Below are 14,289 nucleotides of genomic sequence, written 5' to 3'. Positions count from 1 at the left end.
TGTGATTGTTTACATAGATGACATACTCATTTATTCTGATTCCCTAGAACAGCATGTGGTACATGTCAGAACTGTCCTCCAACGCCTCATTGAACACCAGCTCTACGTGAAAGCAGAAAAATGTGAGTTTCACCAGTCCTCTACGTCCTTCCTGGGGTATATCATAAGTCCAGACGGGGTGGCTATGGATGAAAAGAAGGTGGAGTCAGTTCTACAGTGGCCCAAACCTACTACGGTAAAGGAACTCCAAAGATTTCTGGGATTCGCTAATTTTTATAGAAGATTTATCAAGAATTTCAGTATTGTTGCTGGTCCTTTAACTTCACTTGTGCACAAGTCCAATTACAAGCTCGCATGGAACCCGGAAGCCGAAGCTGCCTTCAGTGATCTCAAGACCCGTTTTACTTCAGCTCCCATTCTACATCATCCAGATCCCGAGAAGCCTTTCATAGTCGAGGTGGATGCCTCGAATTCTGGAGTGGGCGCGATATTATCACAGAAACAAGGTAACCCAGGCAAAGTTTACCCTTGTGCTTTCTATTCTAGAAAACTGAATTCTGCTGAGAGAAATTATGATGTGGGTAACCGGGAGCTTTTGGCTATGAAGGCGGCCTTGGAAGAATGGCGGCATTGGCTAGAGGGCGCCAAACACCCTTTCTTGATTCTCACTGACCATCGCAATCTGGAATATTTACAATCTGCCAAACGTCTCAATACCCGGCAAGCAAGGTGGGCTCTGTTCTTCACTAGATTTCAATTTACTATCACATACCGACCTGGATCCAAAAACACCAAAGCAGATGCATTGTCACGTATCTTTGATTCTTCACCCCAGCCTGTTTGTTCCGAGCCCATCATCCCACCCTCCCTCATTGTAGCTCCTGTTCAGTGGAACGTTATGCAAGAAATAAACCAGCTCAACAATGCTAACCCACCACCAGCGGAATGCCCTGCAGACCGTACTTACGTTCCTCCTTCTCACAGGAAGCAGGTCATTCAATGGGTACACACATCTCTCTCTTCTGGGCACCCGGGCATTAACTCTACTTTGGTGATGCTGAAGAACAAGTTTTGGTGGCAATCCATGTTACCTGATGTCAGCGCGGTGGTGAACGCCTGTACGGCTTGCGCAGCCAGTAAAACCCCACACCAGAACCCAGCTGGTCTCCTCCAACCCCTTGTGATCCCACAGAGACCATGGTCTCACATAGCGGTGGATTTTGTGACGGATCTGCCCAGGTCTGATGGTAACACAGTGGTACTTTCTGTCATTGATCGTTTCTCTAAAGCATGTCGTTTTATCCCTCTGCCCAAGCTGCCATCCGCCATGGAAACCGCTGAACAGCTGCTGCATTGTGTGTTCCGGTATTACGGACTTCCTGAGGACATTGTATCTGACCGGGGACCGCAATTCACGTCCAAGGTATGGAAAGCATTCTTCAAAGCTCTAAACATCAACATCAGTCTTACATCCGGTTATCACCCACAGTCCAATGGTCAAGTTGAACGTCTTAATCAAGAATTAACTAAGTTTCTCAGAGTTTACTGTCACAAGAATCAGCATGACTGGTGTCGCTTCCTACCTTGGGCGGAATATGCACAGAATTCCCTTAAGAAAACTTCCACGGGTCTTACTCCATTCCAATGCGTCCTGGGATACCAACCGCCCATCTTTCCCTGGGACGAGGAACTCGCAGACATCCCGGCCATTGATGCATGGTTCACTCGAAGTCAGGAAACCTGGCAAGAAGCTCACGTTCATCTGTCTCGAGCCATCAAGAAGGTCAAGGAGAAGGCGGATCGCCATAGAACCTCAGAACCCCACTATGAACCCGGTCAGTTGGTGTGGCTTTCATCCAGAGACCTGAAGCTTCGTCTCCCCTGCAAGAAGTTGAGTCCCAGGTACGTTGGCCCATTTAAAATTATCAAACAGATCAATCCTGTATCCTACCGTCTTGATCTCCCCCCTAATTATCGTATCTCTCCCACTTTCCATGTTTCCCTGTTAAAACCTGCCGAGGACCCGGGAGCGGCTGTAGATTCTGGATGATCAGGGCCCCCTCCCATCATGGTGGACGGTGAAGAGGCCTCTCTGGTCAGCGAGCTGCTGGACTCCAGACGTCAGGGCTCCAACCTGCAGTACCTCGTCAACTGGGAGGGGTATGGTCCCGAGGAGAGGTCGTGGGAGAACGCTAACGACATCTTGGATCCCAACCTCATCCATGAATTTCACAGACTACACCCGGATAAACCTGCCCCTCGTCCCCGAGGTCGTCCTCGAAAGAACACTTCCCGCGTCTGGAGCCGCTCGCAGGGGGGGGGCTCTGTGACGGATGTCAGCGCCAACGCTCCCGGTACTTCTCATTCACCCGAGTATTGACTACATTCCCCATCATGCACTGTGACCCGCTGATTACACACCAGCTGCAGCGTATCAGCGGGTCTATTTAACCTGGGACTCTGCCACTTGTACTTTGCGAAGTCTTGTTTGCCCTAGCAGCATTTCTGAGCGTTTTCCCTGTGTGTACCCGTGTTTGATTTCCTGGTGTTATTTTGGACTGTCTCTTGGTTTACTGATTCTTGCCGCCTGCCCTGAACTTGGACTGGATTACGACTACGACTGCTTTCTGCCTGCCCCGATCTTGGACTGATTACGTTTATGATTGATTGCCGCCTGCCCCGACCCTGGTCTGTTAAACGTTTATGATTACTTGGATGTGCCCATTGATTACTGTTGTTTGCTATTTGTTAACATCAATAAAGAGTTGCAAATGGAACCTAACCTGTCAGTCTCGTCACAGAAATACATTTTAGAGGATGTAAAAGAATTGTAAGCAGCAGTGAAGAGGAGGAAGAGGAGCAGGGAAGGACCGCTGCACTTCGTGCCCCAACCAAAAAGAAAACTTACACACAACTTGCACCAGCCCCCTGCATCCCATCTTGGTGGTAGGCCTATTGCAGTTGGTACAATGGTTTCCATCAGTCTTTTATATTAAACATATGGGTGAAAGTAATATAATGGCCAATTGCACCTTTGTGACAGCTCTAGGTGAATGTAGTCAGCCAGCTGCTCAAGGGTTTTGGTCCCCAGGCCATATTTCAGAGACCCCTTCTGATGCAAACAACTCGTCAGCAAGTCCATGGGCTTCTCAACTTTCAGCGAACATCACAGCGCCTAGTCCACCACAGTGGTCTCCAGTCTCCACTACCAACAGCCTGAGGGCTACACCTACTGACACCCCAACCCATGCAGCAGCTAGCAGAAGTCAGTCATCAGACCAAACTGGATTTCAAGTAAGAAGGGCAAGAAAGCTATTCTATAGCCCATGGAGAGAAAAATTACTTTGGTATATGTGTGATGAGATTAAAACAACTTTTCTGTTCTTTTAGCACACACCACCCATCCATGGCACACAAAAGCAGTCTTGTGAGGAGGCTGTGCCCACAGGTAGAAATTCTGTAGGTCCGCAGGCTTCTCCCCTTTCAGCGAACATCACAGCGTTTAGTCCACCACCGTGGTCTCCAGTCTCCACTACCAACAGCCTGAGTGCTACACCTACTGACACCCCAACACATGCAGCAGCTGGCAGAAGTCAGACATCAGGCCAAACTGGATTTCAAGTAAGAAGGGCCAGTTGAGAGAAAAAAATCACTTTGGTATTAGGGCTGGGTATTGTTTCAGATGTCTCAAATAGATTCAGATTAACTAGATCTCAAATTGATTGGATTTCGATTCAATGATTACTTCAGGGTTCCCGCGGGGTCTTAAAAAGTCTAAAATTCAGAAAGTTACATTTAAGGCCATAAAAGTCTTAAAAACAGCCAGATTTTCATCCTAGGTCTTACATTTAATTAACCCAAGTCTTAAATTTCTTACCTCTGTTTATTCCCGAAAAGCGTTGTCCGCAAAAAATAAAATAATAATTGAAAATGCTGTAGAACTAATCAGTGACAGATGAAGAAAGTGTTTGATGGGCAGGCTTCTAAAAGGAAAAGTTCTTTGCGCGTCACTGAATCGCACTTCAGTCCAGTGTTTAATCATCATTTTTCAAAGAGGATACAAATGTAGGCTATTATAATCCACGCAATTCATGCCATAAGCTATATTTCAGGTGTTGTGATCTGACTGTATACTGTTAGGTTTGGCGAGAAACAAACCTTAATTGCAGTTTTATAAAAGCAAAAATCTTTTCTGTGTTAAATTGAACCAACTAGCCCGTGGCTTACCTGAGCATTTGCCAGGTTCTGAAACAGAGGACCCAGAAGCGAAAAAATCAACACTACTTTATTGATAATCAACTTAAACAGTCAGGCCGTTGAGTCCCCTGAGCCACCAACAAGTCAAATTTAGTGTTACACAGTTTTCACTTAGGAAGCTTTTGTTTACCTCACTGCTCCATGCCCGTTTACTCCCTTGACTTTAATCTGCTAATCTTGATGACGTAATCAGCCTACAAATGCGACCTCTGGAGGCTACAACCTTCGGATTTAGAAACGGTCTTGTTAGCAACACACAACAAACCACAAACAGCCTAAATTTAATTTTCATTTAATTATTGTGTAATTAGAGAGGCCAATAAATGCGATTGCGGTATAGTGCATATTTATGCATATAACGTATGGGTGGAAAAAGTGGAGAACATGTTAACAAGGCACATATCAGCAGCTGACCATACTGATCTTCCCATATTAGTGGATTTTATTTGTCAAAAAATGATATAATAAAAATAAAAAATATAATGTTTTGAGAATTTCTGAGATCATTGTGTCGCGTTGGTCTTAAATTTCACTCATAATGGTCTTAAAAAGGTCTTAAAAAGTCTTAAATTTGACTTGGTGAAACCTGCAGAAACCCTGTTACTTTTTCACTGGCCCCACCACAAAAAAAGTAATAAATGAATTAAATTTTTTTTTTATCCTTGTAATAAGGTTATGACACCCAATATTTTAAATAGCAGTGAAATTGAACAATTATATATTCTATTTTTGATGCTACAGCTATCAAAAATCAGCTAAAACTACTAATATCAATTTCAAAGATTAAAGACAAGTTAATGGTTGTTAATAAAAATAAAATGCAAGCAACGCAATACAAATACAATAGAACAAAGATACAAATTACGAAATCTGTGCATTTCAGGTAGGTCTAGCAGTATTTTTCAGAAACAGAAATTGTGTAAAATAACACTGCATATCTTCACTGTGCAGATTAAGTAAAGGTTAATTCTAATTAAAGTTACAAAATCGTTATTCAGTGAAAAGCAGGGAGTGACTTCCTCTTTTGTAGTTTGATTAACATTTAAAAATGCAGACACCTGAAGGTTGCTGCCACTTTAAGACTAATGCACGGGTGAAATTATGATAGGCTATGAATGCATCCTTTTTCTACTATTTCTCATAACCGTCTGTTTACTCGCAAAGGCCGGCATTTTTAGAAAAATTTGTGTGAATTTGCAAGGAGAGGTGAACGAGAATTAATTTTGTTATTTCCACGCTGTCGTGCAGCTGTAAGTGCTTCCAGTGTGTGCTCTTCTCACACAGGGCATGCAAGTTATCTTTCGCTTGAATGCTTAAATTGGCAAGGCTTGAAAATGCGTGCAAATTGTAAACTTGTATGACCATGCAGCACTGGCCCAATCGAGACATTGACAGTTCCTTCAACCGGAATGCTTTTCAGATATAATGTAATGAAAATAATTTCAAAAAAAACTATGAAATTACGGCTATAAGGGAAAACATCGTAGCTACCCAGGCAGCCACCACTCTACCCGTTAGTTCACTTAACACTAGACTACCATACGAACATCTTGATTCATTTAAACCTACTACAATAGATGAGCTCTCTAGACTAGTTACATCATCCAAATCATCATCCTGTATATTAGACCCCGTTCCCACAAAACTGCTTAAAGAGGTATTCCCTGTAGTGTCAACCCCGGTTCTAAATATCTTTAACTCATCGCTAGAAATAGGATACGTTCCAACAGCTTTCAAACTAGCAGTTATTAAACCGCTGACTAAAAAACCGCAGCTTGATCAGGGAGAGCTTAATAACTTTAGACCAATCTCAAATCTCCCTTTTCTTTCGAAAATATTAGAAAAGGTAGTGGCAAGCCAGTTACGCACATTCTTGACAAATAATAGTACATATGAAAAGTTCCAATCAGGATTCAGGCCCCACCATAGCACAGAGACAGCGTTGCTTAGAGTTACAAATGACCTCCTATTAACATCCGATCGTGGTGAAATCTCAATTCTTATATTATTAGACCTTAGTGCAGCCTTTGACACAATAGATCATACAATCTTACTCAATAGACTAGAAAACTATGTTGGTATCAGTGGTCAGGCGCTAGCCTGGTTTAGGTCGTATCTAACCAATCGCTATCACTTTGTTTATGTAAACGAGGAAGAGTCATATCACTCCCTGGTTAAATACGGTGTACCGCAGGGTTCGGTTTTAGGTCCTATCCTGTTCTCGTTATACATGTTACCTCTAGGAGACATTATCAGGAAACATAACATAAGTTTTCACTGCTATGCGGATGATACCCAGCTTTACATCTCCTCACATCCTAGCGAAACACACACGTTTTCTAAGCTAACAGACTGCCTTAGCAATGTTAGTGACTGGATGGCACATAACTTTCTTAAGCTGAACTTCAATAAGACAGAGATACTTATCATTGAACCGAATCGCTACAAACATAATATGTCAGATTACAAGTTGCACATAGATGGTTGCACTGTGGTGCCATCTTCCACGGTTAGGAACTTAGGTGTGATGTTCGACAGCAACTTATCCTTCGATAGTCATATCGCCAACGTCTGCCGCACAGCATTCTTCCATCTTAGAAATATCTCGAAAATACGCCATGTACTGTCTACATCTGACGCAGAGAAGCTTATCCATGCTTTTATGACCTCTAGAATAGCCAATTGTAACTCGCTACTCGGGGGATGCCATGCAAATCAAGTAAACAAGCTTCAGCTAGTTCAAAACGCTTCCGCAAGGGTACTTACTCGATCTAAAAAGTATGACCACATAAGCCCAATTCTGGCATCTTTACACTGGCTACCAGTTAAATATCACATACAATTTAAAATATCACTAATCACCTACAAAGCTTTAAATGGCCTAGCACCCTCATATCTTAGAGAATTACTATCAGAATACAATACATCACGCACACTACGGTCGCAAAAATCTGGTCTCTTGATTATCCCTAGACTATCAAAAGTGTCTAAAAGTGGAAGGTCATTTTCCTACTTAGCCCCTAAGCTCTGGAATGATTTACCAACCGATGTCTGAGAATCAGACACAGTTGATAATTTTAAATCTAGACTTAAAACTTTTCTCTTCAACAAAGCATTCGCATAATTTGTCTAGTAAAAGTACTTAACTCGAAATAGTTATCTGTACGGAACAAAGCACTCGCGGTCATAACACAGACCAACCAAATAAATAAATAAAAACCTTATCTTAACCTATAGTCGGATTGCGATTTTGGAACTTTCGTGTTCTTGTGAATAGTATGCCATACAAACCCGTTTGCCACTGAACCTGCATTAACGACGACAGTGGGGCCTCCAGCCTTAGTCAAACGGGTTGGCACGTATGGTTGGGTTGTGATTTTGGCGCTTTCTGTGTCTTGTGAATAGTATGCCATACAAACCCGTTTGCCACTGAACCTGCATTAACGACGACAGTGGGGCCTCCAGCCTTAGTCAAACGGGTTGGCACGTATGGTTGGGTTGTGATTTTGGCGCTTTCTGTGTCTTGTGAATAGTATGCCATACAAACCCGTTTGCCACTGAACCTGCATTAACGACGACAGTGGGGCCTCCAGCCTTAGTCAAACGGGTTGGCACGTATGGTTGGGTTGTGATTTTGGCGCTTTCTTTGTATTGCAAATAGTATGCCATACAGACCCGTTTGCCACTGAACCTGCATTAACGACGACAGTGGGGCTTTTGGCCTTAGTCAAACGGGTTGGCACGTATGGTTGGGTTGTGATTTTGGCGCTTTCTTTCTATTGCGAATAGTATGCCATACAGACCCGTTTGCCACTGAACCTACATTAACGACGACAGTGGGGCTTCCGGCCTTAGTCAAACGGGTTGGCACGTATGGTCGGTATGCTATTTTGGCGCCTTCTTGTGTATTGTGAATAGTATGCCATACAGACCCGTTTGCCACTGAACCTGCATTAACGACGACAGTGGGGCCTCCAGCCTTAGTCAAACGGGTTGACACGTATGGTCAGGTTGCGATGTTGGCGTTTTTTTCGTGATCTTGTAAATAGTATGCAATATAGACCCGTTTGCCACTGAACCTGCATTAACGTCGACAGTGGGGTTACAGGCCTTAGTCAAACGGGTCGACAGGTTTCATTTTCTCTTAAAAATCGGAAGGTGACCCTTAGTTACCATATATACCGTCGCAGTGGGCCCCCAATTTGCAAAATCCTCAACTGTGGATAAAACAATTATGCCTCAATAGTTAGTCTGTCTGAAACTAAGCTGATTAAACCACATCACTGTGTGACACTTGCATTACATGTGAACGGCCCCTACGCTAATATGATTTTGTTTTTCTCTCCCTGTCTCGTCCCTGGGTCCCATTGACCCTGAGGACAATGGGACAAACAGACCCAGTTCCGGTAGATGTGAAAGTCGGCACACCTCTGATCTACTGGTCGTCCTTCAATGTGATGCCCAGCTGATGCCTGACCAACGACCACCGGCAGGACCAGCTTAATATCCGCTTAATCTCTGCTTAATCTCCGCTTAAGCTCCTTATCCGTTTATATGTGTGTATATACATGTATATCTCCCAAGGGTTTTTCCCTCCTAGGACTTTTATTTTTATTTCCTCGGCTAAACAACCCGGGGTTTTTGTTTTTTTTCTCCTAGGGTTTTTTTTACCCCGGGGAGGTAGCCTGCTTGGGCTTAACTTAGCTTCTTCTTCTAGACGTTACATTAGTAATATGCTCGCTCATAATGTCGCGTCATAGCCGCAGCAAATTTGACTGCTTATGCTATTGTGTATTATGTTATGCTATCTGTCGTTTTTCTGTGCTTTTACTGCTTCTATTTATGTAAAGCTGCTTTGAAACAATTGAGTATTGTGAAAAGCGCTATATAAATAAAATTGAATTGAATTGAATTGAATTGAAATTTATATTGAATCGACCACATTTAAAAAAAAGTTAATCGAAAAAAAAAAATATATATAAAAAAATGTCCCCCCTATTCTTATTTGATATGTGTGATGAGATTAAAACATATTTTTCTTTTCTTTTAGCACATCCCACCCTTACATGGCATACAAAACCGGTCTTGTGAGGGGGCTATGCCCACAGGTAGGATTTCTGTAGGTCCTTGGGCTTCTCCCCTTTCAGCGAACATCACAGTGCCTAGTCCACCACCGTGGTCTCCAGTCTCCACTATCAACAGCCTGAGGGCTACACCTACTGACACCCCAACCCATGCAGCAGCTGGCAGAAGTCAGACATCAAGCCAAATAGGGATGGGACGATTACCGGTTTCACGATTAACCATGATAAAATGTCCTGACGGTTAGTATTATCGTTTAAAATGTAATTATCATTACAACCGTGTTTGATTACCGTGATTTTGAAAACTCTCGGTAAATCCTGTCCAGCCAGAATCAGCTTGACGCAGGCGCTCGCATGCAACATTAGTTTTTGTGCGAGAAGGCTTGGCGGATGCAGTAACAGGTGCACTGTGTTTTAATGCGATGCTTATGTGTGCATTTGATATTCTTATTTAAGCTACTGTTCATTAAAACAGGTTCATACATCTCAGGGCTCCATGTTAATGTTCATTTAATGCAGGGGTGTCCAATACAACCAGTCGATTGCAAATGCAATGCCGGTAGATTGCCTATAAATTAATAACTGTATGCTGCTCCACGCCTCCACGAGCTTCGGAAAGCAAAGCGCCAAATTGGCATTATGGTCTTAGAAGTCTTTTTGAGTTGTTGCGCATTTCTTCTCAAGTGTGTTTTTATAAATCTTATGCCTGCCCGCTGCAGCGGAGTCAACTATTGCTAAGGAGATCCTCATCTAGCTCGATTCTATTAGAGAGCAGCAGTTGCTCATCCTGGTGCAGCTCCAAAAAATCTCCAGCAGTCAAGCAGTTCCAGACTTCACGCCAGACCCAACACATTTTGGGCTCCCACTTTCAACTATTGAAGAGTTACAATGTTTGGAGGAGACATTAAAGAATCCAGAGGAAAAGAAGAATTTGGTGAGTTAAATTATGGTTTAATCAGATCATTTCTAAAGTCAGTTCCCACTCTCACTCATGCTATATTCCTTAAGTAACTAATAAGGTACATGTCTTTTTGTTTCAGACTGTTCTTTTTGGAATGGTCGGAGGTATGACTCTAAAAGACACCGTGGGGCGGGTCCATAAAAAGGACAATTAACTCTTCGCTGGCGAGACTCATTAATTGGAGTGGGGCCAACCGAAAGCCTGCATTCAAAGGACTTACTTTGAAAAGTGTGGTTCTTGGTGAGTGTCAGTGCTGGAAACTGCACTGCAGTGACATCACAGGGCTCTACAGTGCGACTGACCCGATGGTTGGTTGCATAAACCTTTAAGAATAGTCTTAGGGGCTGTTTACACTTGGTATTAAGATGTGTTTTCATCGATCGGATCACAAGTGGACGAGAGAGACACATTACGTTTACTCCTGGTATTTAATTCCGTCTCTTTTGTCCACTTTCGACCGCTTCTGTCCTGAATACTGTGAGGGGACGGTCCGTGAGACGGTGGGCGAATCTCTCTGCTGTCATTCAAACCCGAGCGGGAGTAATTATGAGTTTATATGGACGCAAAGTAATATTATGTCGGAGTCCACTGCTTGTTTAGCAAGTAAACATGCTGCACAGAGTTTTGTACGTGTGTATGTAAGAGCTTTCTCTGAATTTTCAGCGCAATTGATGAAATAGGATCGTGTAACTTTCACATGCTTTCAAAACGAAACTACGGAGATCCTCCGCTTTAGTTTTATCAATGAAAGGCTAAAAATAGTGCTGTTCACCGTGTGTGTTCATGCCAGAAGTAAAAAAAAAGTAAAACTTGTGTTTAATACCTCAGATTAGATAAATGGGCGGAGAGACGGCGATCGCGTCTGTTCGAACACATTCAACCACATATGCGTTCCGCAACTCCAAAGCGATCCGATCGAAAGTGGTTTTGACTACCTCTGGATGTGGTTGAAAGTGGTCAAAGGTGGACGAGCTCAAAACGTTTTGAACACCGTTTACACCTGGCATTAACGTCGTCCACTTGTGATCCGATTGACGAAAACGCATGTTAATGCCAAGTGTAAACAGCCTCTTAAAAGTTAGTCATGAATTTTTTTCCTCAAGACTGATCATAATTGTTTTAAGTATGTTAGATAGAAAGGTAGATTGGTCTAATTTAAATCCAAATAAGAAGACTTAGATTAGCCCTAAATCCAATGATTAGCCCTAACTAATTGCTATTTAGTCAGACTCATTCTTAAGACGCAGTCTTAGCGTCACGGCTATGTTTATGCAACCGGCCGTCAGGTTCTATGGGTGTACCCTCAGTTGACACTAATAACAGCGTATTGGCCATTTTTTTAAATCCTATTTTAGTTTTAATATTTCTATACTCAAACTCTATTTAAAACATTAACATTATAACATTATCATGAATTGAAATGCCACTTCTGAGCCTCATTAAACAGTCTGTAAATATAACTAAATGCCACATTTCTGTTATATGCCACCTCTGCAGTGCAAAGATGAATTATTACAGTATTTATTTATTAATGAGAGATGCCTCTTATTATTCTAACTTAATTTATGAATTTGACATTTAATAAGGTTAAAATTTTATAGTCAAAAATCTCCTTATAATGGGAAGGTTACATTTTTGAATGTGCTCCTAAACTAAAAAGAAATGTATCCCTGCATCCAAAATAAGTTTTGGAGGTTTTATGAGTAAAATCACATGGTCATGCTGACCACTTCTATCTTTGTGTTTTTTCAGATGCAGTTCGCTGGAATGCCCTGACCAAAGACGATACAGAAAATAGATAGAGCTCCTCATCACCAGGTGGCTGCAGCTAGCATCTGATAGGGATGGTGGCCGAAGCCAGAGGGCGAATAGACAGACAACGAATTAAACTGTTTTAAAGTAAAAAATGTTGATATTGGAAAATTTGTATTTGAACTGATTGATTTTTGTGCGCGCGTGTGTGTGTGTGTGTGTGTGTGTGAGAGAGAGAGAGAGAGAATGTGTGTTCAAGTAAATAATAGCATCTGACAGGGATGATGGCCAAAGCCAGAGGGCGAATAAACAACGAATTAAACTGTTTTAAAGTTAAAAATGTTGATATTGGAAAATTTGTATTTGAACTGATTGATTTTTGTGCGTGTGTGTGTGAGAGAGAGAGAGAGAGAATGTGTGTTCAAGTAAATAATAGCATCTGACAGGGATGATGGCCAAAGCCAGAGGGCGAATAGACAACGAATTAAACTGTTTTAAAGTTAAAAATGTTGATATTGGAAAATGTGTATTTGAACTGATTGATTTTTGTGCAGCGTGTGTGTGAGAGAGAGAGAGAATGAGAGCGAGAATGAATGAGAGGGAGAGAGAGAGAAAATGTGTGTTCAAGTAAATAAAAAATGCATTAAACATGAAACCCTTATGCTACTTTGTGTGTTTTATTTTCTGTTGTTGCATAACGGTTGCTTAGCAATTTTAGTATTAACCAATCAATAAGATCAAAGTTTAAACAAGCCCAAATAAGGAACGGGATTGGAGGGGAGCTTACGTTCTCTCACTCGGGGTTCCGCAATCGGGCCGCGTTAAAACCGAGTGCTCGGCCGTGTGTTCGGGGCGCGTTAAAACCGAGCGCTCGCAGAGCAATCGGACCTAGATTCATGCCGAGGATCGGCCGAGTGATCTAGCTTTAATCGTTCCGCTTTCGGCCCGCACAATTTTTGCTAGCTGGGTATACGCAATTTTTCTGATCAGTCAACGCTCAAAAGCTGCTCTGTGAGCGTCTGTGTGTGTAAGAGAATTCACAGCAGGGGCGTATTGTAGTGTCTTTTAAAACCGTGCTGGTAAAATGTAATATGGTCACTCTGACAAAAATAAAACTTTTTGCTTGTAACATCACAAATTATTTAATGAAATATTTAGTACATGTATAGCAATGAACTGTGCCAAAACCACAGGGGGCCGCCAATACTACATTCTTTAGACTAAAGTCTATTTATTTTAAACTAAATAAAAGTTGATTCGCTTCACGATCCGTGAATCTTTTCATGCATAGTATTCTGATCACGCCATTAAAGATCGCGCACCGACGGTTACAATAGAGAATGCACCGGGTGCCCGTTCATAGCTGACGTTTTAAAATAAACGTAATAAATGTATTTCTGTCCGCTCTGGCAAAACAATTGTCCCATTTTAGATTCAGGGAATCCTATAGATCAGTGAACTAGTTGAGACTGTAATCGCAATGTGATGTGCATATGAAACCTGAAAACGTAAAATCTGACAATTTCTGTGTGCATAAAATAGCTTGTTGGGTTAAACTAAAATTTAAAAAAAAAACTTTCGGTAACTAAAACGTGAGTGATGTTTGATGATGACCCCATCATCTTTTTTGGTCGTGTCAGAAAATTAGATATCTTTGCAGCCAAATGTATTTAGATTACCATGGTTTAGATTTGGTGTGGCATGTACATAAAGCCAAAACTCTGTCAGGATTCGTAGAGACATGGAGTAGATGGTCTGTCTATGTGACAGCCGGAGGTGGCCAAATTACAGAATTAGGATCAGGTCGTGCCTGTGGGTTTTAGCTTTCCACTGAGGACTTTATTTTTACGCCTCTGAAAGACATGTGAAGTAGACACATGTAATTTCTATTAATGTTTCACGTTTCTCTGTGCGGAATCGCAAAAACATATGAAGAATGAGTAATGTCACTGTCACGGTGATCCGTGTCATGTTTTGTTTGTCTCTCCGATTACGTCACCTGGACATTCACGGACTGATTCATCACACCTGTTCCCTGTTAAGTGTTGTGTATTTATACTGCTGTCTGTTTCTCACCTGTCGCCGGATCATTGTCATTGTCATTACTACCCTGTCTGTTCCCCGTGTCACATTTTGGATGTTCCTGTGTTGCTGTTTTACTCCTCGTGTTTTGTTTCTGTTCATTTTATATTAAATGTTATTTATTTCATGGTGAACCCTGCACTTGCGTCCTGA

The 14,289-nt window shown here is 42.1% G+C and overlaps 1 protein-coding gene across 2 annotated transcripts in view; it reads left to right on the top strand.

The window, feature by feature from the left end:
• The window catches only part of LOC129444502 (uncharacterized), a 43,434-nt gene extending 30,009 nt beyond the window's left edge, over positions 1-13,425 (top strand). The window contains exons 3-8 of one of the 2 annotated variants that reach the window (XM_073859789.1): positions 2,815-3,294; positions 3,391-3,621; positions 9,308-9,581; positions 10,061-10,275; positions 10,382-10,542; positions 12,055-13,425. In XM_073859789.1, coding sequence (XP_073715890.1) covers positions 3,001-3,294; positions 3,391-3,621; positions 9,308-9,581; positions 10,061-10,095 — 834 coding nt within the window. In that variant the 5' untranslated portion in view covers positions 2,815-3,000 and the 3' untranslated portion in view covers positions 10,096-10,275; positions 10,382-10,542; positions 12,055-13,425. Of the gene's footprint in view, positions 1-2,808; positions 3,295-3,390; positions 3,622-9,307; positions 9,582-10,060; positions 10,276-10,381; positions 10,543-12,054 lie in introns of those variants that run through there. The other variant, XM_073859790.1, reaches the window with a different exon arrangement.
• Positions 13,426-14,289: the final 864 nt, after the last annotated feature.

The sequence above is a fragment of the Misgurnus anguillicaudatus genome, chromosome 21 (genome assembly GCF_027580225.2).
Source record: "Misgurnus anguillicaudatus chromosome 21, ASM2758022v2, whole genome shotgun sequence".
NCBI lineage: Eukaryota > Metazoa > Chordata > Actinopteri > Cypriniformes > Cobitidae > Misgurnus > Misgurnus anguillicaudatus.
This window is presented reverse-complemented; position numbering and strand designations above follow the sequence as displayed.